Here is a 25,052-nt window from a genome sequence, read left to right as displayed (position 1 = left end):
TTAAATTGTTCAATACATGTCTCGTCTGTCTGCAATACTACGACGTCTGTCACATCGATGATCATCGATGATTTTTCCCATGGTTATCAATGTGGAAGCATTATCGTTAAAGAGCTTTTCTTTCTGCATTTCAAATTTTACACCATTATGTGGTTGTTCTTAGCCAACCGTTTTCAGTTTCATAGTTCTTCATGTTCTCTGTCTAAAGCCAATATATATGTTTACCGTTTCTTTCTTTTCCTTGCTCTCTTGAAACTGTTTACGTTCAAGGATTTTATACATCATTCAAACGCAACAAGAAGCAGCACGAATAATTGGACAAAGTAGACACTTTTACCTCTCGAATTCACCAAATATACTAAACTAAGCTAAACTCATTATATAGAGTGAACATGGCTATTGCAGTACTAAATAACAAGAACAAACTAAGATGGATATATTAAAAGAGTTCCACTACCAGAAGAAATCTACATCAACACTCTTCAGCTTTGAAACATAAGCTAGTCAAACTTGAGTAACATCGAACAAAGTGAACCATACAAGCTTCACTCTTTAATCAAAATCCTGTAGACCTCTTCCAACTCTACTTCTTTATTACTACTATAATATGGTAGCTAAGCTTGTAAATGATAATATAATGTCGATTATACTGTCACCAAATCCTAGAACATAATCAAATAACTGAATGTTAGTAAACTGGGATGATGGGATAGGAACAGAGCAAATCCATGGTGAAAAATACATCAGTGATTGCCTGAAATCAATATAATGATCTGAAATATATCGAAAATGGAAGAAAACATTCATGAAAAAACACAAAATAAACAACGTACGCCTAGGAGTAACCGAGAGGATATTTTGGTATACCTATGCAGGTGACAAATCCCATCATATAGGTGGAGCGTTAGTAATAAAGAGAGCCTGAAAACAGATTGCTGAGTTAAAAAAATTGTCTAACCATCAGTAACTCTTCTTTGTCAAATAGCAAATCCATGGCATACCTTTCCACCAGTTTCCTCTTGAAGCAGGGTTTGAATTGCTTTCATTTGCATCATTGTCTTTCACTTCTTTCTTAAACTGATAAAGGATTTAGTAATATCAGTATGTATATGAAGACAACAGTAACACTTTACAAAGCAATATCGCATCATTATCAAATCTTTTCATGTCAGAAATATTAATCATGAATTAAAGGTAGGAACTAATATTTAGATTTTGTGAAAGTATGAGACCTAAAATTGGACATTTGAAAGTATAGGGACTAAAATAGAACAAGTTACAAAGTATAGTGACCAAAAAGGGTATTTTAACCAAAAGGCTTCTAGTTTTATCCAAACACTAAAGTAAACTACAAGAAAGATAGCACGTGAGCATTTTGAAATGCTTACATTAGGATGGGACTGTGAGGCATTGGTTCTTGGGGAGTAATTTTCTTGGCCGCCATAAAAGATGGAAGAACTAAAGTAACTTGGTTCCATAGTTTCATTCTGATACATGGAGCTTTCATCTTTCCCACTTGCACCACCAGTTCCTTTTTTGCCATTTATAGTAGCATTATCTGAGAGGAACAAAAGCTAGTTTTAAATAAATGGAGAAGTTAATATCATTTGTAAAATTATTCAACAGTGAAAATTGTATGAGAGATTGGATAGGATTAGATTAGACATGGTCTTCTTTTCCTTTGTGAGAGAAATGTGATCAAGTTCATGTTTTAGAAGGTTAGAAAAACCTGGATTCCCAACTTCAGCAATGCTAACTTGATTTCCAACATCCTTTTTTCTCTCTCTCTCTACCACCTAGAATCAGAGACAAAGTTCAAAGTAAACTTTAAAATCCCATGAAATTTTTCATATAGAACAGAACAGTACAGGACCACTTTTGGGTTCCTTTAACAAGTACTTTCTATCTTTATTAGAAAGAAACCAAACTTGCATTTTACTTTGATTTCTTAACCAAGAAGCTTTCTTATTCCAGTTCTGTCTAATTTTAAGTTGTCATATCATCAACAACTTGAAACATGCAAAACCAACAAGGAACTGCTAAAGAATGAAAATGACCCAGTTCAGGAAATCCATATCTAAAGAGAAAGAAAGAGAAAAACAGAGAAAGAGATACATTGAAAGGGAGAGACTAAAAAAACAAATCCAAGTAGTTGAAATTGAAGTACCAACCGGTGGCGGGAACATAGAGCCAAAATATCCAGTTGTGGATGTTGAAGAAGCTGAATTTGAGTCCATGGGACCAAAAATATGATCCAAACTTGAAGAGGAAGACGTAGCAACTTGCAGCTTCTTGTTTTCCATAGTACTAACACTGGGAACTTTCTCTGTCAGCCAACGAACAAAACTACTCCCTAGACCTGATAGTTATCTCTTAACGGCCCACAACCATATACATAAAAAGAAAAAGAAAACAAAAGAGAGAACTCGATAAGATTTTCCAGTCAGACAAACAAACAGATAATATGCAGACAGAAACAGAAAGAGATGGAGCAGACCCACGTGAAGATTTCAGACACATAAGACCTGAAAACAGTTCAATCCCATTTATAAGCCCCAAAAAGGCAATGCAAATCGATGATTCTTCAGCTCCATGTGCCCACATTCAATTCTTCTAATATGGTTCCAAGTGGTCCTTCTGCAATTCCCTGAATTCAATCTGCCACATGTCCCATAACAATCTCTTTGACCTGTGTCTTATCTCTGTCTGATGTGCATGTTTCATTGTCCCATCCAAATACATCAGTGGTTTCACAAAATCCCCCGGTTTTCCCCTGTCCTCACGAACCGTGCCTTAATGATCCTTCAAAGAAAAGGGGTTGTGGTGGCCTCGTTGGATAAGGGGGTTAACTCCCAAACCAACTTGAAAGAATCCCATTTCTTCTGATATGCTAAATTCTTCAATAAATAAAAAATACTCCCTATTGCATCTCCTTCTAATATCTATGGGAGCAAATATTCCGAGAATCGGGAAGTGGAAGATATGGTTTGGAATAGCAGTAAGAAAGAGATGAGTTTGTGGAAGAATTTTCAATTCCCTATGAATTATTGTTTTGACTTCTGAGTATCTGTAAGTTTTGTGATTGGGAAAGTTGTGCTAAATTCGTAGAGAATTTTTAGGTGGCTGTGGTGATCGGATGAAGATGAAGGCTCAGATTCAGATTCAGGGATAAGATTCAAAGGCAAGAATGATAACTGAACAAAGATACTGAGGAACAAATCCAGGAGAATAATTTAGGAAAGGATATTTTATCTTATTCAAGAGACTTCCTAAGGGAATAGTTGCCAACATTTTTTCTTTTAATTCATTAATTGGGTATTCAATAGATGAGAGATAATTTGATACAGAAATGTGAATGTCAAATTTTAGAATGTAGTGCTTGAAATTATCTTATTTTTATAACCTAATAAAAATCTGAGCAAAACAATGGTAATCCAATCACTAGAAGCACTGGCTTATTCACTGCTCAGATTGTTTTTTTTTAATTAAATAGATGTAATACTAAGATTTAATATCGTAGAAAATCTACGATTACTCAAGCAAAAGTGATAGACGTTCTTAGTAAGTGCAGGTGTTTTTGTGCTCTTTTCACATTAAGGAAATTCTCAAACCAAATCATGTTATTATATCAAAATACCATTTAGATTTCAAAATAGCTCAAAAAGAAGAATTTATTGTTAGAATCATCAAATCACTTGGAATAAAAGGAAATTAAAGGAACTTCCCCACAATACTAAATAAGTACATGAAGCTCTCATGATTATGGAAGAACAAATGAAACGATGGGGCTCCTCACCAGATGCACTCCATCATCCCAAGTTAAGCTACCAGAGACTACCTTTCCAACAACATTTGCTTTAGCCCTCACGGTCACAGTGAAGGATATCTTTTGTCCAAGTGAACGGAAAGAAAGAGTAGCAGGACGTACGGTAACTTTGAGTCCGGGCGGAGCTTTAATAACTGCCTTGTAAGTTGAGACTGGCAGCCCGACATTTGTGACGGTCCTGTGGTAGACACGACTAATCAATCTTTGACTTGTAGAATTGATTACTAGACCAAAAGATGGATAGTTTAGATCTGATGCAGCTGTTTTTGTAACATCCGAACAGTTGCTATGGTCACCCGAAACAAGACGAAGATCTTTTGTACTATATCCTTGCCCACATAAGAACTTTATGTAGTCGAGCTCTTCAGCATCATAGACTAAACCAGGGTTAATGGCATTTGATGGATTTAAGTGACCTGCTCCATATCCTAACTCAGCATCCGTGTTCAACTTTGGACTCATGGGAAAAGCTGTAAAAGATTAAAGATTAAGGTTAGGCAAGTGCATACTGAACAATATTTAAAGCACTACTATTCTCAGTGAGTAGTGACATTGATAAGTTTGATAAAGAAGTGCCTAGAAACATCAGCTTTTAGTGTTTGTTTGACATCAAAAGTCCAAGTTAACCATTATTTGACTTAAATTTTATTTTTGTCTCTAAACTTTCCAACTTATTTTATTTGAATGTATGATGTTCCAAACATTGCATTTTAGTCTCTAAAAACTCTGGATAAAAACTATTATAGTCTTTTAATAATTTACTTCAGAGACTAAAATATCTGCTCGTCTTAGTGTTGAGTTACCTAATCGGTATATATCTTGATAAACAAGTGTTTGAAATCATACATGTAATAGGTTAAGTATAAAGTTTCCAAACGGATTTGAATGTTTGTTCAACGATTAATTGTGAAGTCTAAAATAGTGTTCCAGTAAAAAACAAATTATGGAAAACCTTTTTCTTTCTTTAACATTATAACAACTTTAATTGAGAATGAAGGAAAGAATACAAGGGCATACAAAAAGACAAAATTGTCTAATAGAGAGGGCTCCAATTTGTGTAAAATATAACCTACAGAATAATTTAAGGACTATTGCATGAAATGTTAATGGTAAAGCTAAATTAAATTTTAATAACAGTTTAGAGACTACAGCCTAAGCTGTCAAAGGAAATCGGTTAAAACGGGCATTTTAAGACTAAAATGAAATAAACAAGAAAAATCAGATAAGAAATACGATTTAAGTTTGTACTAAAAAAATTAAGCTCAAACTATTACCACTTGTCATAAGTGCTGACTTAATAGCAGCAGGAGACCAAGTTGGGTGGAAGGATTTGACATAGGCAGCCGCTCCAGTTGCATGTGGGCAAGCCATGGATGTGCCAGATATTATGTTAAATGGAGCTATTCGTTTATCCCCTACTAAACCTGTGATTGATGTGCCTTCAGACCAAGATGCTAATATATCCACTCCTGGTGCTGCCAAATCAGGCTACAAGAGATTTCTAGAAATCAAAATCAATGAAGATTTAGCTTACAAACCATGAGTTAACTTACTCAGATGTGTTACCTTGAGAATGTCCAGTGTAATTAAGTTAGGACCCCTTGATGAGAAGGAAACTACAGCTGGAGCAGACAGATCCTCAATGGTAGTACTCTTTTCTATGGCAGCTTCTGGGTTGCTGTCAAAGTAAAAACACAAGATGAAAAAGGACAATTTCAAAGCATTTTATGCTCAAATGGTCAATATTGGGTTTTAGTTTATCAATATTGAAATATCCTGCGTTAGACACACTATGCTTTACATAAAATATGATTTTAGTCTTTAGCATTAACTTTTGTTAATCATTAAAAATAGTTTATATACATTTAGAAACTAAATACTACTTCAGACACAAACACCTTTTCATATAGACATTTTTTAAAATTCTCTACAAGAGGTGAGGGGGAGGAATGTACCTTCAACCTCAAAGAAGGTAATAGAAGTCTTAAACATTGAAATATGATCGTGTTTGGTTGGCCTCTAACTCTATCTTGATATTTTGGTGACTCTTATAGTGGGTCATCCTTTTGGTGCAACTAAAAGTATGAATTGGTTGGCGATTATGAGTACTTAGTATGAATTAATTGGCCCTTATGAGTCCTTTCTTTAGGACACTTGGTGCGAGGGCAATAGTCATGTTTTCAAGGATTATTCTTTCTCCTCTTTTGATAGGTTTATGGATTTGGTTTTATCTACAGCTTTTTACTGGAGCAAGGACAAACAACCTTTTAATCATTTCAGTCTTTCTTCTATCGTCTCCAACTAGAAATATTTCTTATAATTGTCTATTGGCTTTTAAGGTTTCCTCTACTCCATTAATCAATGAACTGTTTCTTCTAAGAAAACATTGAGAAACGATCGAATTGCCTTAATGTAGATACATCTAATGATAAGATAAATGAATATAGTGTGTGCCTACCTATATACAACTTTTTAAAGTATCTTTTCATAGAAAGTTAATGAATTAGTTAAAAACTAAAACAGAATCTTAAAAATTGTAGAGACTAAACAAACAAAAGAGTTAAGAAACTAAAATATAATTTAAATACCATCCATCCTTTCAGCGATGTGCCAATATACCTGTTTGATCTCAGGTACTGGAAAAGTTTTTCTCCAGTGTTGAAACTTATTAAGGAAACAGGTTGGGGGAAAAGAAAGGCAACGTCTTGGAAGTTAGGATTTTGCATTATTGTACCAACCGCACCACTACTCTGGGTTACTTCTCCATCACTGATCAAATCGCATATAACAATCTTTCCCTGAACTTTATCCTCGTCCAAAGAACCTGGGAAGCATAACCTGCATTTTAACACCAAAGTTCAATTCCTCTAAACCCAAAACTTGTTCTTCAACTTGGGAAAAACACGTCACATTTTGAGTTATAATAAAATCGTCACAGAGTAACATCAGTCAGCGACTAACAATTGCACAATAAGAAATCTTTGAGCTTCAACTACCTTGATGTTGATCCATTAAAACCCGCAGTTGTATTAGGAGCATCACCAGCATGAATAAGTGGAAACAATTTATCTCCAAGATCAAAGGTGTTCACAGAGATCCCCTAAGAAACAGGTGGTGTGTAAATTAATCAATGACAAAAACATAGACTAGTGGGTAAGGGATTCTATCGTTTATGAAACATTCATGAAAGAATAAAGCATTCCAGGGCTCACCTGAATGGATTCTCCATTACCCAACGCCACGTTAGTCACAAACTTCCTATCGATTGTGCTAGCAGCCACCGATAACGACCATGGAGAAACATTAGAGATACTACCAAGGTTAGGGCCATCATTGCCACCGGAATTTGACGTCAGAATCCCATTCTTCATTGCATGAAAAGCCCCAATAGCAATGGGATCGTCTAAGTAATCGCTGGCGCCAAAACCTCCGACAGAAAGGGAGATGATGTCGACACCATCAGCAATTGCATGGTCAAAAGCTGCGAGGATGTCGGCGTCGGGGCAACCATCGGACCAGCAAATCTTGTAGACAGCAATGCGGGCGGAGGGAACACCGCCTCGAGAGGTGCCGGCGGCGAGGCCGAAGAGGTTGGCGTTGGAGACAAAATTACCGCCGGCGGTGGATGAGGTGTGAGTTCCATGGCCTTCTACATCTCTTGGAGAAGGAAGATCGCCTCCGACGAACGGCTCGCTCCGAAAGAATCGAGCTCCAATTATTTTACTTTCATAAATTTCAACAAATATATGTTTAGTGTGATAAAATTTGTTAGCCTACACTAATTTGTTTAGAAAAGTGTAATGAATTTGTTCGCATGATTGTAATTGATAGGAATAATAAGTAAGAATGCAACTTTCATAAATATAGCAAAATTATGTTCATGCGACCCAATATTTACTATCAAGACAAAATTTTAAAAAAAACAATGAAATTACTTGTTTAGGCTAATATATTAATTAAAGATGTATAGAAGAGGATTATTACTTGTTGCATGTGAAATTAAGAGTCGGTTTGCATTCCCCTTTCCATTTAGATGGTGGCGGGCCAAAGCCTTCATCGGAAAAGCTTTGAGATTCCGGCCAAATTCCGGTATCCAACATTCCGATGATTATATCACTCTCCAATCTTGTTGTTGGAGCATCTTGGAAGAAACCCATGAAATCCCATGATCTTGTTGTGTGAAGTTGTTTTTTTTCACTTGGAAACACAGAAACAACTCCATCCATCACTGATAAATCCAGAAACAAAAAACCCCTTCATTAACTGAATAAAATACAACTTTTTCTTTAGAAGAAGAAAATGAACTCACCCGCGAGTTTTCGAGCCTCGTCTTCGTTGAGCCTCGCTGCAAAGCCGCTGAAGCTCCGGTGGTAGCTATACACTAGAGACGATTTTGATGCATCACTGACATCAACAAAGTTGGTTTTAACAGTTCGTTACTTAGTTAAATATGCCAAATTGTGTTTTACGATGAATATGTTTAATTATGTTGGTCAAATTTTATGAATATATATATATATTGATGATTGTGTTCATCAATGTTTAAAGAAAAGTTTTAGGATTTTCTACACCCATTTCGTAGCCGTATGTTTATTTGTTACACTGATTTCTTTACATGTTTTCACTAATTCTTTTTTTGTATAATAACCTTTGAATAAGTTTTTTTTCTTTTGAATTTTCCCTCGGCTTTTCAAAACAAACCTAAAATATTGATTACATGCCCAAAGAAATTTATTAAGTAAGAGTTTGTTTACCTAATTTTGAAGAAAAAAATGTGGGTCGAACTTTCTAATAAACTTTAGATTCGACTAATAAACTTTAGATTTAGATCAGTTAGAAAATAGATAATGAGATTCCATTCAATAACTATTTTAGTTTTTTGAGAATAAGTTTTGTTGGTTAAATTTTAAGTGTATTTTCAAACTCAAAAAAAATTGAAAACTAAAAATGATTCTTACAAATTTTGTCTTTTTATTTTTGTGACTATAAGAAATTGAATGAAAATAGCTTAAATTTTAAAAAATATAAGGGTAGAGTGATCACTGTAATTTTATTTTAAAAAAGATTATATATTTCATATATAATTTTTAGTTATATATTCCATATGGTACGTAAACTTGTAGTTACATTTTTTTATGAAATGATATATATATATATATATATATACTTGACGTTGGAGAAATTAATGGAGAAATTAATAAGTACACCTAAATATCTCAACAAGTTGACACATTTATAGTATCTTGATCATCTTCAATTTAAAAAATGATGCATTATTGTTTAAAAAAAGGGTAAAAAAGAGAGCTAGAAAAAGATTGAGTTACATTCACCCTTTAAACAATAAAAGCATTTAAATGTTATTCCATATAGTTATGTTATTGTATCTAAATCTATTAAAAATACCAATTGCCCTCTACCTCCTAGCTAGAATTAAGAACCCATTGTTATAACAAAGTGTTCTCAACATCAAAATGCATTTTATATTTCATCAAATTAAAAGAAAGAAGAAAACATACCTATAGTAGGTAAGATATCATAAAGAAAATTTCAATATAACAAAACTTTTTCAATTTTAGTTTCTTTTTTGCCAATTCCAACTACAATGTATTAGAATTTTTGAAACATTATCAGAATTCTCTTGTTGGTCAATTTTTAAAATAAAGTATTGATTATATGTGTTGGTTAAGATTCAGATACTATATTATGTATTTAATTCATTAAGTTTCAAGTACATTTAACACCATGTCTACGTAAGCCTATAATAACCCTATTTCCTACAGTAAATATTATCTAGAAACCCTAATTAATTAGCTATAGTAAATAATATTTCCAGAATTCATATTTGCTATCGATTTTATTATTTTACTTTCGTCATTTTTTATTCATATTATAAAATTATTGTTTACTTGTTATCCTACCCAAACTAAAAAATACTTTACATTTCAAATAAATACTATTATAAACTCAAACTAAAAGAATTTACATCTCAAACTAAAATAAACTATATCTCAAACACAAATTATTATAACTCAACTACAATAACTTAAGATTATAATAACTCGCTATTTGATTCAAACGATACTATGTGACAATTCAAAATTTGTTTTAAAACTATTTTTAGATTACATGACTTAAACAATATAAATTTTGAAAACAACAATTTTTTTTATTGTCTCTAGATTTTAAATTTTAAAATTTAAAATGTCTACCTATATTAAATAAAGATTAAAAAAATGTTTAGAAGTAGAATATGCTATGTAATTAAAAGTCCAATTATTTTTAATCAATTAAAACATGTATTGTATAGTGTATTTATAAAGAGAAATTTTGGTGAATATATTTACAACATATAGAAAAAACTTAAAACTTAAAATGAGTCAAGGAGAACTTAATAGATTTTGTTATATTGTGTAAAAAGTTTCCATTTTTTTTAATATTTAAAAGTACATTCTTTTTTAAAAAAAAATATGAATTTAGATTCATAGATGCACTAGAACATCTCAATTAAATTGACACCTCCGTAACACTATCATCATTCTCATTTCATTGTACTAATGATGTAATATAGTATTACATCATATAATAGTTATACTTTTTTCAACACGTTGAAATTTAGTGGGCAACTACAACGACTACTAATTAATAAATATATTGCTTCAACATATTTGAAACCCTTGGTTAAACTATGTTTTCAATAAATGCATTTTTTTAAAAAATTTTGTTTTTAGATCCACTACCAAACATGTACTTAGCAACTCAATGATAAAAATGTGTATTAATATGATACAACTTGAAAATAATTGAAGGAAAATTTAGGTATATATGGATTGTTATTGTTGAAGTGGAATAGAAAAAAGTGAAACCTTGAGGTAAGAACTTGTTGAAGCATGCTGGTGTGCAGTTGGGACGCAGCCAAGAAACCTCCTCCAGATGGTTTTCCCATGTACACAACATAAACCTGCTTCCTCTTCCAACCACACAAACTTCATTACCCTCTCCAAAACTAACATAAACACTCTTTTAACCTTATGTTTATGTTTAAAACTTACATATATCATAATGTTAATTATTCAACAGAAGAATCACAATCTTTTATAAGATGTTCTCATGCCCATTAGTTTTAGGTAAACTTTTTCTTCTTTTCTTTAAAACTAGTTTTGGTTTTATGAATTTTGATATTGACTGTATCTCAAAATCAATTTATTTTTTAGTTATAACTCTAGGTTTATCTAACACATAACTATATTTTCATGTAAATGGAGCAAAAGCAGAAAATGAAAAATATTTCGCAAAACTATAGTTAGCTAACTCTATTTTTAAAAAGGAAACAGAAAACCAAAACCAAAATCAAATTAAATTGAGGAAATGAAATGACTAATGAAAAATGGTATGCCTTTCTATCATCATCAGTTGCTTGGGAGGTGATGAAAAGCAAAGTGCAAGCAAAAGTCAATAGCAAAAGCCTCCAATTGATAGAGAACAATAATCCATGGCAACATTCCATTCTACTTTCGAACCACACCTAATACTTAAGCTTATAATTAGAACCCTAATCTGATGTTCTTACATTCTGATGATGATTTGGCTTATATATATATATAGAAACAAAACAAAAAAAAAAAAGGACTGAATCTTTGGGCATGATTTAATTAATTTACTTTGGAGTATTCTCAAAGTGATCCAATGAAATCCATTTAAGCCGGCAAAACAACAATGCTTTATCCAATATAACAACAACCCTTCATTAATTGAGTCAAAATCAAAGAGAAAAAAGAAAGAAAAATACAGATCAGAAGTTGACAAAAAAAACCTTTGAAACTTCAGAACAGTGTATTTTGTTGTATGCTCGATGTCAGCCATATATGTGAAGAAACTTAGCTTTGCTCCATAAGCTCTAACATCGATTTCTCCCATCATTACTTAAATGATATTGATATTAGTTGGAAAGTATCTATTTTTTGAATTTATTAAAATATATATGTCCATTTTTTAAGAATCTTTTCAAAAATATATGCATATAATTAGTTAAGATGTTCGGATGTATCTACTAACTTCAATACATATATTTTGTTAAAATAATAATAATTAGAGAAATTGCAATTGATGACCATTTTAGCAATAATAATTAAAAATATAACAACATTTTAAAAAAATTAAGAATATAACAAAACTATCACTGATAGACTTGTATTGTTGATAGACTTCGTATGGTCTATCACTGATGGACCAATATTTGCAACATGGTCTATTGGTGATAAACTTATATCATTGATAGAATTTAACAAAATTTTGCTATATTTAATTTTTTTAAATGTTGCTATATATTTAATTATTTTGAATCTAATTGTGAAATTTGTAACTATCCTTAATAATTATTGCAACATTTTCTTTTTAATTTTTTTGAGCTTAATAGCATATGAGAATAGATATATTCTTTTTTTTTTTTAAATTAAAATGAAAACGAAAAATATTAATATCCTATAGCAAAAAAGATGAATACTTTGACCTTGGGTTAAAATTTTAGTAATCCATTTTGGATTTGAATTAAAATTTTGCTATAATTATAAATAGTTTGTAAATTCTTTCATTTCTAAAAATCCCTCTTTTCTTTTCTTTTTTTTTTTAACTTAACCGCATATAAAAGTAAATATGATAATATGATAGATGTCTTTTTAATTATTGATTTGTGTTTAAGTTGATAAAAAATGTTATAACTTCTAAGTCATAAGAGGTTACATTTTTTATTTATTATTAATATTCCAAATTTAAATTAATTGTTTCAAATGGAAAAAATGTTAAAATTCTTTATAAATATAATAAAAAATTTATAGTCTATTAGTGATAGACAATAACGATAGTATCTATCAACATCTAACAGTAATATATGATAGCAATCTATTAATTTATTTCAATATCAATCACTAATATATATTCTAGTTCATTTTCATATTTGAAAGAGTAATTGTAATGAATGACCATTTAAGGAATAATAATTAAGAATATAGCAATATTTAAAAAAATTGCAAATATAGCAAAACTATCGCTGATAGACTTGTATCACTGATAGACTCGTATGATCTATCGGTGATATATCATTTTTTACAACATGGTCTATCAGTGATGATAGACTCTATCATTGATAGAATTTTACAAATGTTGCTATATTTGCAATTTTTTTAAAATGTTGTTATATACTTAATTATTTTGAATTTAATTGCTAAATTTGCAACTATCCCTACTTGAAAACAATACAATTTTCTCATTTCATGGTTTATTTCTTCGTGGACATTTGATTTGAATTTTTTTATCCATGGTGTAGATACCGTATTTTGTTCGGCCATTTTTATTTTTCATTTATTTATTATTTTTTAAAAGAATTTGAATTTGAATTTAAATTTAAATTTTAAATTTTAAATCTTAATTTTTAAGTTTATGTTTTAAAACAAAAACATATTTAAAATTAAGAGTAAAAGTTTTTTTTTCTTTCTCCCTATTTTTCTCAACCATCCTTGTTTTCCAGGGTCGCTCCTACTTTCTCCCAATCTCTCACATTCTCCCACTCCCCTTTCTGTGTTGCACTTCACTTCACTATCTAAAAAAATGAGACATTGTCCTATAAAAAGAGAAGGAGAAAATTCAATTGGGGGATTTTTTGTGGGGAACACGTAAAAGAATTTTTTTTGGGAAGAGGATCAACACAAAACATTTTTTTATTCAGATGATACTGTGTTAATCATTTGGCACCCATTTGATCTCTTTTAATTATTTTGCATCATTTTAATTATTTGACACCCATCTCATATTCATTATGGGTAAATTACTTACACCTATTTCTGCATTAATAATTATGATTAATTAATTAACATCATGTATTTGACAATACCAATTTTTCATTTGGCCTATTAATTAATTTTTTTAATTTTTGGCATCTTGAATTAATTATTTGACATCTATTTGGCAATTTGACTATTTTGAATGCTGAGTTCTACATCTGGTTAATTAATTTGACATGACTATTTGATTGCTGCGCTGATTAATTAGTGTTTTGTATCTGTTTAATTATTTGACACTCATTTGGCTACTGCCTTAATTTTAATAAATAAATAGTTTTAGAGTCGCCACCAACCATATTAGGGTGTGATTGGTCACCCAAAAAAAGAAAAATAAGGTCTTAGTAAATTCATGAGATTTAAGTTCGAAGAAGGTATTATCAAATCACTTGGAATGAAAGGAACTTCCCGATAATACTAAACAAGTACATGAAACTCTCACGATGATGGAATAACGAATGAAACAATGGGGCTCCTCACCAGATGCACTCCATCATCCCAGGTTAAGCTACCAGAGATTACCTTTCCACCAACATCTGCTTTAGCCCTCACAGTCACAGTGAAGGATATCTTTTGTCCAAGAGAACGGAAAGAAAGAGTAGCAGGGCGTACTGTAACTTTGAGCCCTGGCGGAGCTTTAATAACTGCCTTATGAGATGGATAGTTTAATAACTGGCAGCCCGACATTTGTGACGGTCCTGTGGTAGACACGAGTAGTCAATCTTTGACTTGGAGAAATTATTACTAGGCCAAAAGATGGATAGTTTAGATCTGATGCAGCTGTCTTTGTAACATCCGAACAGTTGTTTTGATCACCCGAAACAAGACGAAGTTTTTCTGTACTATATCCTTGCCCACATAAGAACTTTACGTAGTCAAGCTCTTCAGCATCATAGACTAAACCAGGGTTAATGGCATTTGATGGATTTAAGTGACCTGCTCCATATGCGAATTCAGCGTCTGTGTTCAACTTTGGACTCATGGGAAAAGCTGAAAAAGATTAAAGATTAATGTTAGGCAAGTGCTTAAGAACACAGACGCTGATAAGTTCTAATATTCTCAGGGAGTAGTGACATTGATAAGTTTGATAAAGGAGTGCTTAAGAACTTTGACGTTAAAGTCTAATATAACCATTATTTGACTTAAATTTTATTTTATTATCAAAATCTTTCTGACTTATTTTCTTTGAATGGATGTGATGTTCCAAACATTGCATTTTAGACTCAAACTTTGCATATGAACTACTATAGTCTTTTAATAAATTACGAAACTTAATTATTTGCTCATCTTACTGTTGAATTACCTAATCGGTATATATTTGGATAATCAAATGTTTGAAATCATACTTGTAATAGGTTAAGTATAAAGTTTCCAAAAATGGATATGAATGTTTGTTTAAACGATTAATTGTGAGGTCTAAAGTAGTGTTCCAGTAGAAAAAATTAAAGTACTACATGTTTTTTTTTTTCTTTGACATTATAACAACTCTAATTGAGAATGAAATGAAAGCATATAAGTACGTACTACTACATAAGATATTAATAGTGAAGCTAAAATAGTTTTTAATTCAAGTTTAGAGACTACAGTCTAAGATTTCAAAGGCAATCGGTTAAAACCATGCATTTTAAGACAAATGAAATAAACAAGAAAAAACAGATAAAAGACATGATTTAAGTTGTACTAAAAAAAAAAATTAAGCTCAAACTATTACCACTTGTCATAAGTGCTGATTTAATAGCAGCAGGAGACCAAGTTGGGTGGAAGGATTTGACATAGGCAGCCGCTCCTGTTGCATGTGGGCAAGCCATGGATGTGCCAGATATTATGTTAAATGGAGCTATTCGTTTATCCCCTACTATACCTGTGATTGGTGTGCCTTCAGACCAAGATGCTAATATATCCACTCCTGATGCTGCCAAATCAGGCTACAAGAGATTTCTAAGAGTCAAAATCAATTAGGACTTGGGTTACAAATCGTAAGTTAACTTAGTCAGATGTGTTACCTTGAGAATGTCCAGTGTAACTGTGTTAGGACCCCTTGATGAGAAGGAAATTACAGATGGAGCAGACAGATCCTCAATGGTAGTACTCTTTTCTATGATAGCTTCTGGGTTGCTGTCAAAATAAAAACACACAATGAAAGAGGACAATTTCAAAGCATTTTATGCTAAAAAGATCAAAATTGGTCATTGAATTTGCAAGGATTAAATTCTATTTTAGTCAATCAATGTTTCAGACTCTAAACTTTCAAATATTAGGTTTTAGTTTATCAATATTCAAATATCGTGCGTTAGACACTTTGCTTTACATAAAATATAATTGTAACCTTTAGCATTAACTTTTGTTAATCATTAAAAATAGTTCATCTATATTTAGAAACTAAATACTAATATATGCCTTTAAACACAAACATCTTTTCAAATGGCCTTTTTAAAAATCTCTACAAGAGGTGAGGGCTCTAATTCTTGAACATTGAAATATGCTCGAGTTTGGTTGGTCTCTAATTCTATTTTGATATTTTGGTGACCCCTTGTGGTGGGTCATCTTTTTGGTGCTACTAAAAGTATGAATTGGTTAGCCTTATGAGTGCTTTCTTTTAGACTCTCTGGTGCGAGGGCAATGGTCGGGTTTTCAAGGTTTATGCATTTGGTTTTATCTACTACTTTTTATTGGAGCAATAACAAGCAAGCTTTTAATCATTTCAGTCTTTCTTATATATAGTCTCCAACTAAAAATGTTTCTTATAAACTGTCTATTGGCTTTTAGGGTTTTCGACATCAATTGATGAGATAAATGAATTTATATATAGTATGTGCCTACCTATACAGAACTTTTGAAAGTATCTTTTCATAGAGAGTTTATGAAGTTAAAATCTAAAATAGAGACTAAATACTATGTATCCTTTCAGCGATGTACCACCATACCTGTTTGATCTCAGGTACTGGAAAATATTCTTTCCAGCGTTGAAGTTTATCAAGGAAACAGGTAGAGGGAAAAGAAAGGCAACTTCTGGGAGGGTAGAACCTTGCATTATTGTACCAACCGCACCACTAATCAGGGCTGCTTCTCCGTCACTGATCAAATCGCATAAAACAATCTTCCCCTGAACTTTGTTCATGTCCAAAGAACCAGGGAAGCATAACCTGCATTTTAACACCAAAGTTCAATGCCTCTAAACCCAAAACTTGTCACCAACTTGGGTAAAACACAGCACATTTCGATTTATCATAAAATTGTAGCAGAGTAACATCAGCAGCAACTAACAACTCCATAATAAGAAATCTTTTAGCTTCAATTACCTTGATATTGATCCATTGAAACCTGCAGTTGTATTAGGAGCCTCACCAGCATGAATAAGTGGAAACAACTTATCTCCAGCATCAAATGTGTTTAGAGAGATCCCCTAACAAACATGTGGTATGATAATTAATCAATAACTCAAACATAGCAGAACAGAACACGTTCATGAAAGAATAAAGCATTCCAGGGCTTACATGAAAGGATTCTCCATTACCCAAAGTCACTTTAGTCACAAACTTCCTATCGATAGTGCTAGCAGCCACCGATAACGACCATGGAGAAACATTAGAGATACTACCAATGCTAGGGCCAGAATTGCCACCGGAATTTGAAGTCAGAATCCCATTCTTCATTGCGTGAAAAGCTCCAATAGCAATTGAATCGTTGAAGTAATTCCTGGGGAAAATACTTCCGACGGAAATGGAGATGATATCGACACCATCAGCGATTGCATGGTCGAAAGCTGCGAGGATGTCGGCACCAAAGCAACCATCGGGCCAGCAAATCTTGTAGACAGCAATGCGGGCGGAGGGAACGCCACCCCTAGAGGTGCCGGCGGCAAGGCCGAAGAGGTTGGCGTCGGAAACAAAATTGCCGCCGGCAGTGGAAGAGGTGTGGGTTCCATGGCCTATTGTGTCTCTTGGAGAAAGAATATCTGCTCCGCCGGGAGAGGGAGGCTGGCTCCGGAAGAATCGAGCTCCAATTATTTTACTTCAAGTTCAAATATATAATGATTAAATTTACAATATTAACAAATATATAACTTAAACAAAGCAAATGCATCAAACAACATTTAGAAAAAACAGCTCTAACACAATTTTTTTTTTACTTTCATTCAAAATGTCATATGAATCAATATTTTCATTATATAATAAAAAAATAGGCAACGATCAGACTTCTCTTAATTAAACATTGGTCAGAAATTAGTTTAGTTTTTAAACAAAGTTTGGATGGAAGTTATGATTGACTAAACCAAAAATAAAGATATATATATATCATATGAGTTTGTTTTAGGTTTTCAAAACGTTCCGAACTTTAGAGATATTTCTTTTTTAAAAAAAAGTATAAATATTCTAAGCATTTTCAATAATTAAAACCTTCTTAAACCCTAAATTAAAAAAACAATGAAGAAGGAAATTACTTGTTTAGCCTAATATATTGAAAATGCAAGTAAAATGAGGATTACTTGTTGCAAGTGAAATTTAAAGAGGGTTTGCATTCGCCTTTCCATTTAGACGGCGGCGGGCCAAAGCCTTCATCGGAAAAGCTTTTAGATTCCGGCCAAATTCCGGTATCCAACATTCCAATGATCAAATCACTCTCCAAGGTTGTTCTTGAAGCTTGTTGGAAGAAGCCCATGAAATCCCATGATCTTGTAGTGTGAAGTTGGTGTTTTTCACTTGGAAACACAGACACAACTTCATCCATCTCTGGTAATCCAAAATCAGAAAACCCCTTAATGAACTTTATTAAATTTTTAACCATTTTTTCTATAGCAGAAGAAGAAGATGATGAACCTACCAGCAAGTTTTCGAGCCTCATCATCGTTGAGCCTGGCTGCAAAGCCGCTGAAGCTCCGGTGATAGCTATACACTAGAGATTTTGATGCATCACTGACGTCAACAAAGTTGGTGTGAAAAGTTAATTAGTTAAATATGCCAAATTGTTTTAGTATGAATATGCATGATTAAGTTGGATCAAATTTTATGAATTACATGTTGATGATTATGTTCACATCAATGTTTAAAGAAAAATTTTAGAATTTCCTACACCCATTTGATAGCCGTGTGTGTTTATTTGTTATATTGATTTTTTAAAATTTGTGGTTATCTTACAATTTTTTACATATTTTTCACTTTTTTTTTCGTATAATAACATTTGAATAAGTTTTTTCTTTTCTTTTGAATTATAGCTTGCCTTTCCAAAACATTGAGTTACATTATATTCCCTCTTTAAACAAACACAAACATTTAAATGTTATTCCATATACTCATATTGTTGTATCTTCTTTAATCTATTAATTAAAAACCAACTTGCCCTCTCTATACCTAGAACTAAGAACCCATTGTCACTAACAAATTAAAGTGTTATCAAATATCAAAATGCATTTTATACTTCATCCGATTAAAAGAAAGAAGAAACAAACTTGTAGTAGGTAATATATCATACAAAAATTCCGATGTAACAAAAAAAAATTCAATTTTAATTTCTCTCTTTTTATGTCCATAGCAAAATTTATTCTTCAATTCCAACGATACTATCTATTAGAAGTTTTAAAACATGATCATAATTCTTGTTGATCAATTTCTAAAAATTAAATATTGATGATATGTTTGATTGACCATTCAAATTCTATTTTATGTTTTTAATTCATTAAGTTAAACAATCATGGTAGGGAGACGTTCGGGACAAGGACTATGTAAGACTATAATATTTACCTTTGCTACAATAAATACTATTTAAAAGTTTTTAATTAGCTATAGTAAATTCTATTTATCAAAACTCTTATTTGCTATCGTTTTTACTATTTTAGTTACATTCATCGTCTTTCTATTATTTTACCTACTATTTTCTACTAATCATTAAATATAGTTACTTCATACACATGCTATAAGGAAAAATGACAAAAAATGATAAAATTTTAGTTTCATATTTCAAAAGTAGGGCACCTTTTAAGAAAGTTGCATTATATTTTTGTTCTTCTCGGGCAATCTCGACCGAAATAGCTCTAAGATTTCATGTTAAATGACACAATTTTGGTTTAATATTTTGAAATGCTAAGTGGGGCAAGTTCCATACTTAAATTCATGTTAGTCTTGGAAGATCTCGGGGCAACTTTATCTCGAGTTTGTTCACATAAATCCTTATGTTTCCAATCTTGAGAAATTTCAGGACAACTTTGCCTCGAGTTTATCAACATATATATATCCTTATGCTTATAATCCTGGAGGATCTCGTGGCAACTTTGACCCGGGATCATACTACATAATGCTTGAAATTGACAATATCATTGACATAATGCTTATGTAGTATGATCTCAGGGTCATCTTGGGACAACTTTGTCCCGAGATCATACTACATGAGCATTATGTCAATGATCTCAGGTCAATGTTTCCTCGAAATGGCCTCAATATCATACCTAGATAAGCATTATGTAATATGATCTCTGTGATGCAATCGGCCAAGAGACCGGGATAAATTCTTTTTCAAATAGATTTTCTAATTTGGAAAGAATCTTGGAGCCCATCTCTAGCTTCGTTGAAATTGACCTCGAGAAAAACAAAATTCAGAGTTTTCTAAAATTATACTACTTTTGAAATACATAATAAAAAAGTGTTAGTTTTGTCAATTTTCTATACTAATATAACTAAATCTAAAATAATTTTCATCTTAAACACAAACGGTTATACTTAACTACAATAACTTATAATTATAACTTACAGCTATAATAACCTTTGTTTCAAAGATCTATATGTATTTTGAAGGCCATTCAAAATATGTTTTTCAAAATTATTTTTGGATTATGTGACTTAAATAAGTATAGATTTTGAAAATAACACTTTTATATGTTTTCATTTTATCTAATAAATTTTAAAATGTATGACTATGTTAAATAAAGATTAAAAAAATGTTTAGAAGTACAATATATATTATGTTAAAAGTCCAATTAGTTTTAAAAAAATCAAATCATGTACTGTTTAGTATATAACTATAAATGATGAGCAATCTAATCTTATACCATAGAATAATTATACTTTTATCTAATATTATGCCATAGAATAACATGTTTTAATTAGTGTGTAACTATCAACACACTGGAAATCATTCTAATTTCTAAATATATAGTATCAAAATCGTGTTTACACGACCTACGTTTTCATTGAATGGATTCTTTTAAATATTGTGTTTTTAAATCCACCTGCCAAACATGTTCTTAACATCTCAATGCAATTACAATTTGATAGTTGTCAAGTTGAAAATAATTCAACGAATTTAAGTATGGATTGTTATTGTTTAACTGTGGAATAAAAAAAAATGAAACCTTGAGGTAAGAACTTGTTGAAGCATGCTGGTGTGCAGTTGGGACGCAGCCAAGAAACCTCCTCCAGATGGTTTTCCCATGTACACAACATAAACCTGCTTCCTCTTCCAACCACACAAACTTCATTACCCTCTCCAAAACTAACATAAATACTCTTTTAACCTTATGTTTGTGTTTAAAACTTACATATATCATAATGTTAATTATTCAACAGAAGAATCACAATCTTTTATAAGATGTTCTCATGCCCATTAGTTTTAGGTAAACTTTTTCTTCTTTTCTTTAAAACTAGTTTTGGTTTTATGAATTTTGATATTGACTGTATCTCAAAATCAATTTATTTTTTAGTTATAACTCTAGGTTTATCTAACACATAACTATATTTTCATGTAAATGGAGCAAAAGCAGAAAATGAAAAATATTTCGCAAAACTATAGTTAGCTAACTCTATTTTTAAAAAGGAAACAGAAAACCAAAACCAAAATCAAATTAAATTGATGAAATGAAATGACTAATGAAAAATGGTATGCCTTTCTATCATCATCAGTTGCTTGGGAGGTGATGAAAAGCAAAGTGCAAGCAAAAGTCATTAGCAAAAGCCTCCAATTGATAGAGAACAATAATCCATGGCAACATTCCATTCTACTTTCGAACCACACCTAATACTTAAGCTTATAATTAGAACCCTAATCTGACTTTCTTACATTCTGATGATGATTTGGTTATATATATATATATATATATATATATATATATAGAAACAAAAAAAAAAAAGAGACTGATTTTGGGCATGATTTAATTAATATACTTTGGAGTATTCTCAAACAGCTGATCCAATGAAATCCATTTTAGCCGGCAAAACAACAATGTTTTATCCAACATTACAAGATTTAATTAATTTAGTCAAATCAAAGAGCAAAAAGAAACAAAAGTACAGAGAAAATTGACAAAAAAAACCTTGAAATAAACTTCAGAACAGTGTACTTTGTTGTATGTTCGATGTCAGCCATATATGTGAAGAAACTAAGCTTTGCCGCATAAGCTCTAACATCGATTTCTCCCATCATTACTTAAATGATATTGATATTAGTTGGAAAATATCGATTTTTTAAATTTATTAAAATATATGTCATGATATGAGAGTAGATATATTCTTTGTTTTTATCTTAACAGTATATAAAGTAGTTATATTCTTCTTCTTTTTTTTTTTTTGTCAAGGATATATGTCTTTTACTGATTGATTTGTGTTTAAGTTCATTATTGAAAGGAGAGATAAGGAGCACACATCGATTTAGTAGAAATCCGAGTATCGAGAGAAAAATCACAGTTGTTTGTTGTTATTATTTTTTAATGAGTAATACAATAGGTATAATGGAGAATAAATAGAATATGTAAGGGAATAACAAAAGAAAAGATTTAGGAATTAAGGAAAACACTCCCATAATCTTTTCTTTATTTACGTCTCAACTCCTCCCGAAGTTGGGATGTAAATATCAATGAGGTCTAACTTGCTAACATAAAAGTCAAAGTTGGGTCTAAGAAGACCCTTGGTAATTAAGAACATCAGCAACTTGTTGACTCGAATGGATGTAAGAATACATATGCTCCCACTATCAAGTCTTTCTTTGATGAAATGCCGATCAATCTCAACATGTTTAGTTCTATCGTGTTGAATAGGATTGTTAGCAATACTAACAGTGACTTTATTATCACAAAAAAACTTCAATGGTGTCTCACATTCTTGATGAAGATCCGACATGACTTTCTAGAGCCAAATTCCTCACATATTCCCAAACTCTCATAACTCTGTATTCAACTTTAGTGTTGCTTTTGGCCAGAACACTTTGCTTATTACTCCTCCAAGTTACAAGACTATCCCAAACAAAGGTACAATAACCAGAGGTAAACTTTCTGTCAACAACATATCATGTCCAATCTGAGTCAGTATATGCATTAATGTTCTTTCTGTCTATTTAATTTTCTAAACATCAACCCTTTACTAGGTGTTGATTTCTTTTGAAAGATGATACACAAAGATTGAGTCAATGTATTAATCACATAAGAAGAGGATAAATTATGAAACAAGTTCACTAGATTCTCATAATACACCAGTAGAAAAATATTGGATGTCGTCCCTAAGGTAGCCTCAACTGCTGTTATCTATTGTCGAAGCCCTTCCAATTGCTATTGAGCTATTCCTGAGGAAGCTTGCACGTTAGGGTTGGAATGTGCTGAAGATTCATCAACCTCAAATGTTGAGTGAATTTGAGAATTCTTAACATCAAGATGATAACTTGGGTTAGTAGGTGGTAGTGCATACAGATTTGACGGTAGAAGCGGTGGTGTCTGGCTGGAATTAGGTGGCAATACATAAATCGGGACATGGGGAGCAATATAGGCCGCAAATGAAGAAAAGGGTTGCACAGATTGAATGGCTAGCGTTGTTTGAGAAGGAAAAACGCTAGTGTGTTCATCTCTGATGGCGATGCATGCGATGGCACGTGGAGGTTTGGCGGCAGCGCGTAAAATATGTTCTTCTGTGCGAACGATTGCAGAATTGACGAAAATGTATTTTCAAACGTTTTCTGTAGGTGGCTGAACCATTCGTTCATGACAGCACTCATCTGAGCATCGACGACGCCAACACTAAAATTGGTAACTACCTCTTCTGTTTGATTTCCGTCATTGATTGTGTTTTCTAAGGTTTCTAGGATGTGTTCATTGTCCCACTTTGATACCACATTGAAAGGAGTGACAAAGAGCACACATCGACTTACGTGAAAACCTAAGTCGTATCGAAAGAAAAACCACAGTTGTTTCTTGTTATTACTTTCTCATGAATAATACAATAGGTGTAAAGGAGAATAAATAGAATAGACAAAGAAATAAAAAAGGAAAAGATTTAGAAATTAAGAAAAATACTCTATAATATTTTCATAAATATTTTAAGATTCTAACATTAATAATAAAATTATTTCTAAGCTGTAGGAGGTCACTATTTTGTTTTTTTATAACTGGTCTTTGAATTTCAAACTAATTGTTTCAAATGAGAAACATGTTGAAAATATTTATAAATAAAATAAAATTTGATAGCATATTAGTGATAGACATAGACAGTGTATATCGACATCTAATAGTGATAGATGATAGTAATCTATTAATATCTATCAATATTTATCAATAATATTTTATTATAGTAGACGTAAATATTCTAATTCATTTTGTTATATTTGAATTAAACAACATTCATTAAAGAATTCATGAATGACATATTCATTTTTCGCTATTCACTATTCACTATTATTTGATTGCTAATCATATTTTGCTTCTAATTATTTATTTACGTTTAAACTCTATTACTTAAATAACTTTTTCTTCTAAACTTAAAAAAAAAATCATAGTATTTTTATAAATTTCCATAACATCCATGATTCTTTTTTGAAATATCGACAACATTTTAATCAAAAACTAACATTTTTGTCCTAGTATATATATAATGTTAAAGTAATGCCATAATAAAATGATCATCATAGTTTTGATTTTGGATTTATTGATAATGTAACATGTTATTAGGAGCATATAATGTTGGGCTTCCACAATTCATTATTCAACCTTTCTATACGTCACTTTCTTCTCAATTAATATAGATTTTAATTTCACTAGTCTTTAAAGTAAATTTGGATTATATATAGAAAAAAAATGTATTTTAAGAATATATTTTCTTTTAAGCACTTTCTTTAAAATGAGTTAAAATTTTAACACTTACAGGTTAGATGTAGGTTAGGTTAGATCTTTGTAAAAATGTTTATACATATATTTTTATCTAAAAATCTGTTTTCTCAAAATTTGGTTGTAAAAATGTTTATATATATATATTTTTTTATCTAAAAACCTGTTTTCTCAAAATTTAGTTGGGAATGTTTTCTTGTCTCATTTTTTAATGTATTTTGAAATGTTACCCAACACTTTCATTTTTTTTTAAATGATCAATTTTTTTTTCAAATTTAAATAGGCTTTAAAATCTAATCCAAAACAACCTTGAAACCTTCATAAA

At 31.4% G+C, this 25,052-nt stretch overlaps 2 protein-coding genes and 1 pseudogene across 4 annotated transcripts; all 3 read right to left on the bottom strand.

Moving 5' to 3' along the window:
- Nucleotides 1-314: 314 nt before the first annotated feature.
- On the bottom strand, nt 315-3,514 carry LOC105435461. Of its 3 annotated transcripts, XM_031885031.1 has the most exons (7): nt 2,498-3,514; nt 2,172-2,372; nt 1,730-1,796; nt 1,389-1,558; nt 1,002-1,077; nt 868-921; nt 315-662 (listed from the first exon to the last, which is right to left on the bottom strand). In XM_031885031.1, the coding sequence occupies exons 2-6, from the start codon at nt 2,301-2,303 to the stop codon at nt 905-907; spliced, it is 462 nt and encodes a 153-aa protein (XP_031740891.1). In that variant the 5' UTR covers nt 2,304-2,372; nt 2,498-3,514; the 3' UTR covers nt 315-662; nt 868-904. The 3 variants fall into 3 exon arrangements, with proteins under 3 accessions (XP_031740891.1, XP_011654972.1, XP_011654971.1); XM_011656670.2 differs by having other exon boundaries at nt 315-754; nt 2,172-3,514; XM_011656669.2 differs by having other exon boundaries at nt 2,172-3,514.
- A 139-nt stretch (nt 3,515-3,653) lies between these two features.
- Nucleotides 3,654-10,769, bottom strand: LOC101216595 (cucumisin). Its single transcript, XM_011657881.1, has 9 exons — nt 10,690-10,769; nt 8,136-8,230; nt 7,811-8,054; nt 7,039-7,549; nt 6,823-6,926; nt 6,446-6,664; nt 5,393-5,504; nt 5,101-5,314; nt 3,654-4,296 (listed from the first exon to the last, which is right to left on the bottom strand). The coding sequence occupies exons 1-9, from the start codon at nt 10,767-10,769 to the stop codon at nt 3,761-3,763; spliced, it is 2,115 nt and encodes a 704-aa protein (XP_011656183.1). The 3' UTR covers nt 3,654-3,760.
- Nucleotides 10,770-13,984: 3,215 nt separating this feature from the next.
- LOC105434397 lies at nt 13,985-21,078 on the bottom strand (annotated as a pseudogene).
- Between the last annotated feature and the right edge of the window lie 3,974 nt (nt 21,079-25,052).

Source organism: Cucumis sativus, chromosome 5, assembly GCF_000004075.3.
Source record: "Cucumis sativus cultivar 9930 chromosome 5, Cucumber_9930_V3, whole genome shotgun sequence".
In the NCBI taxonomy this organism is placed as follows: Eukaryota; Viridiplantae; Streptophyta; class Magnoliopsida; order Cucurbitales; family Cucurbitaceae; genus Cucumis; species Cucumis sativus.
This window is presented reverse-complemented; position numbering and strand designations above follow the sequence as displayed.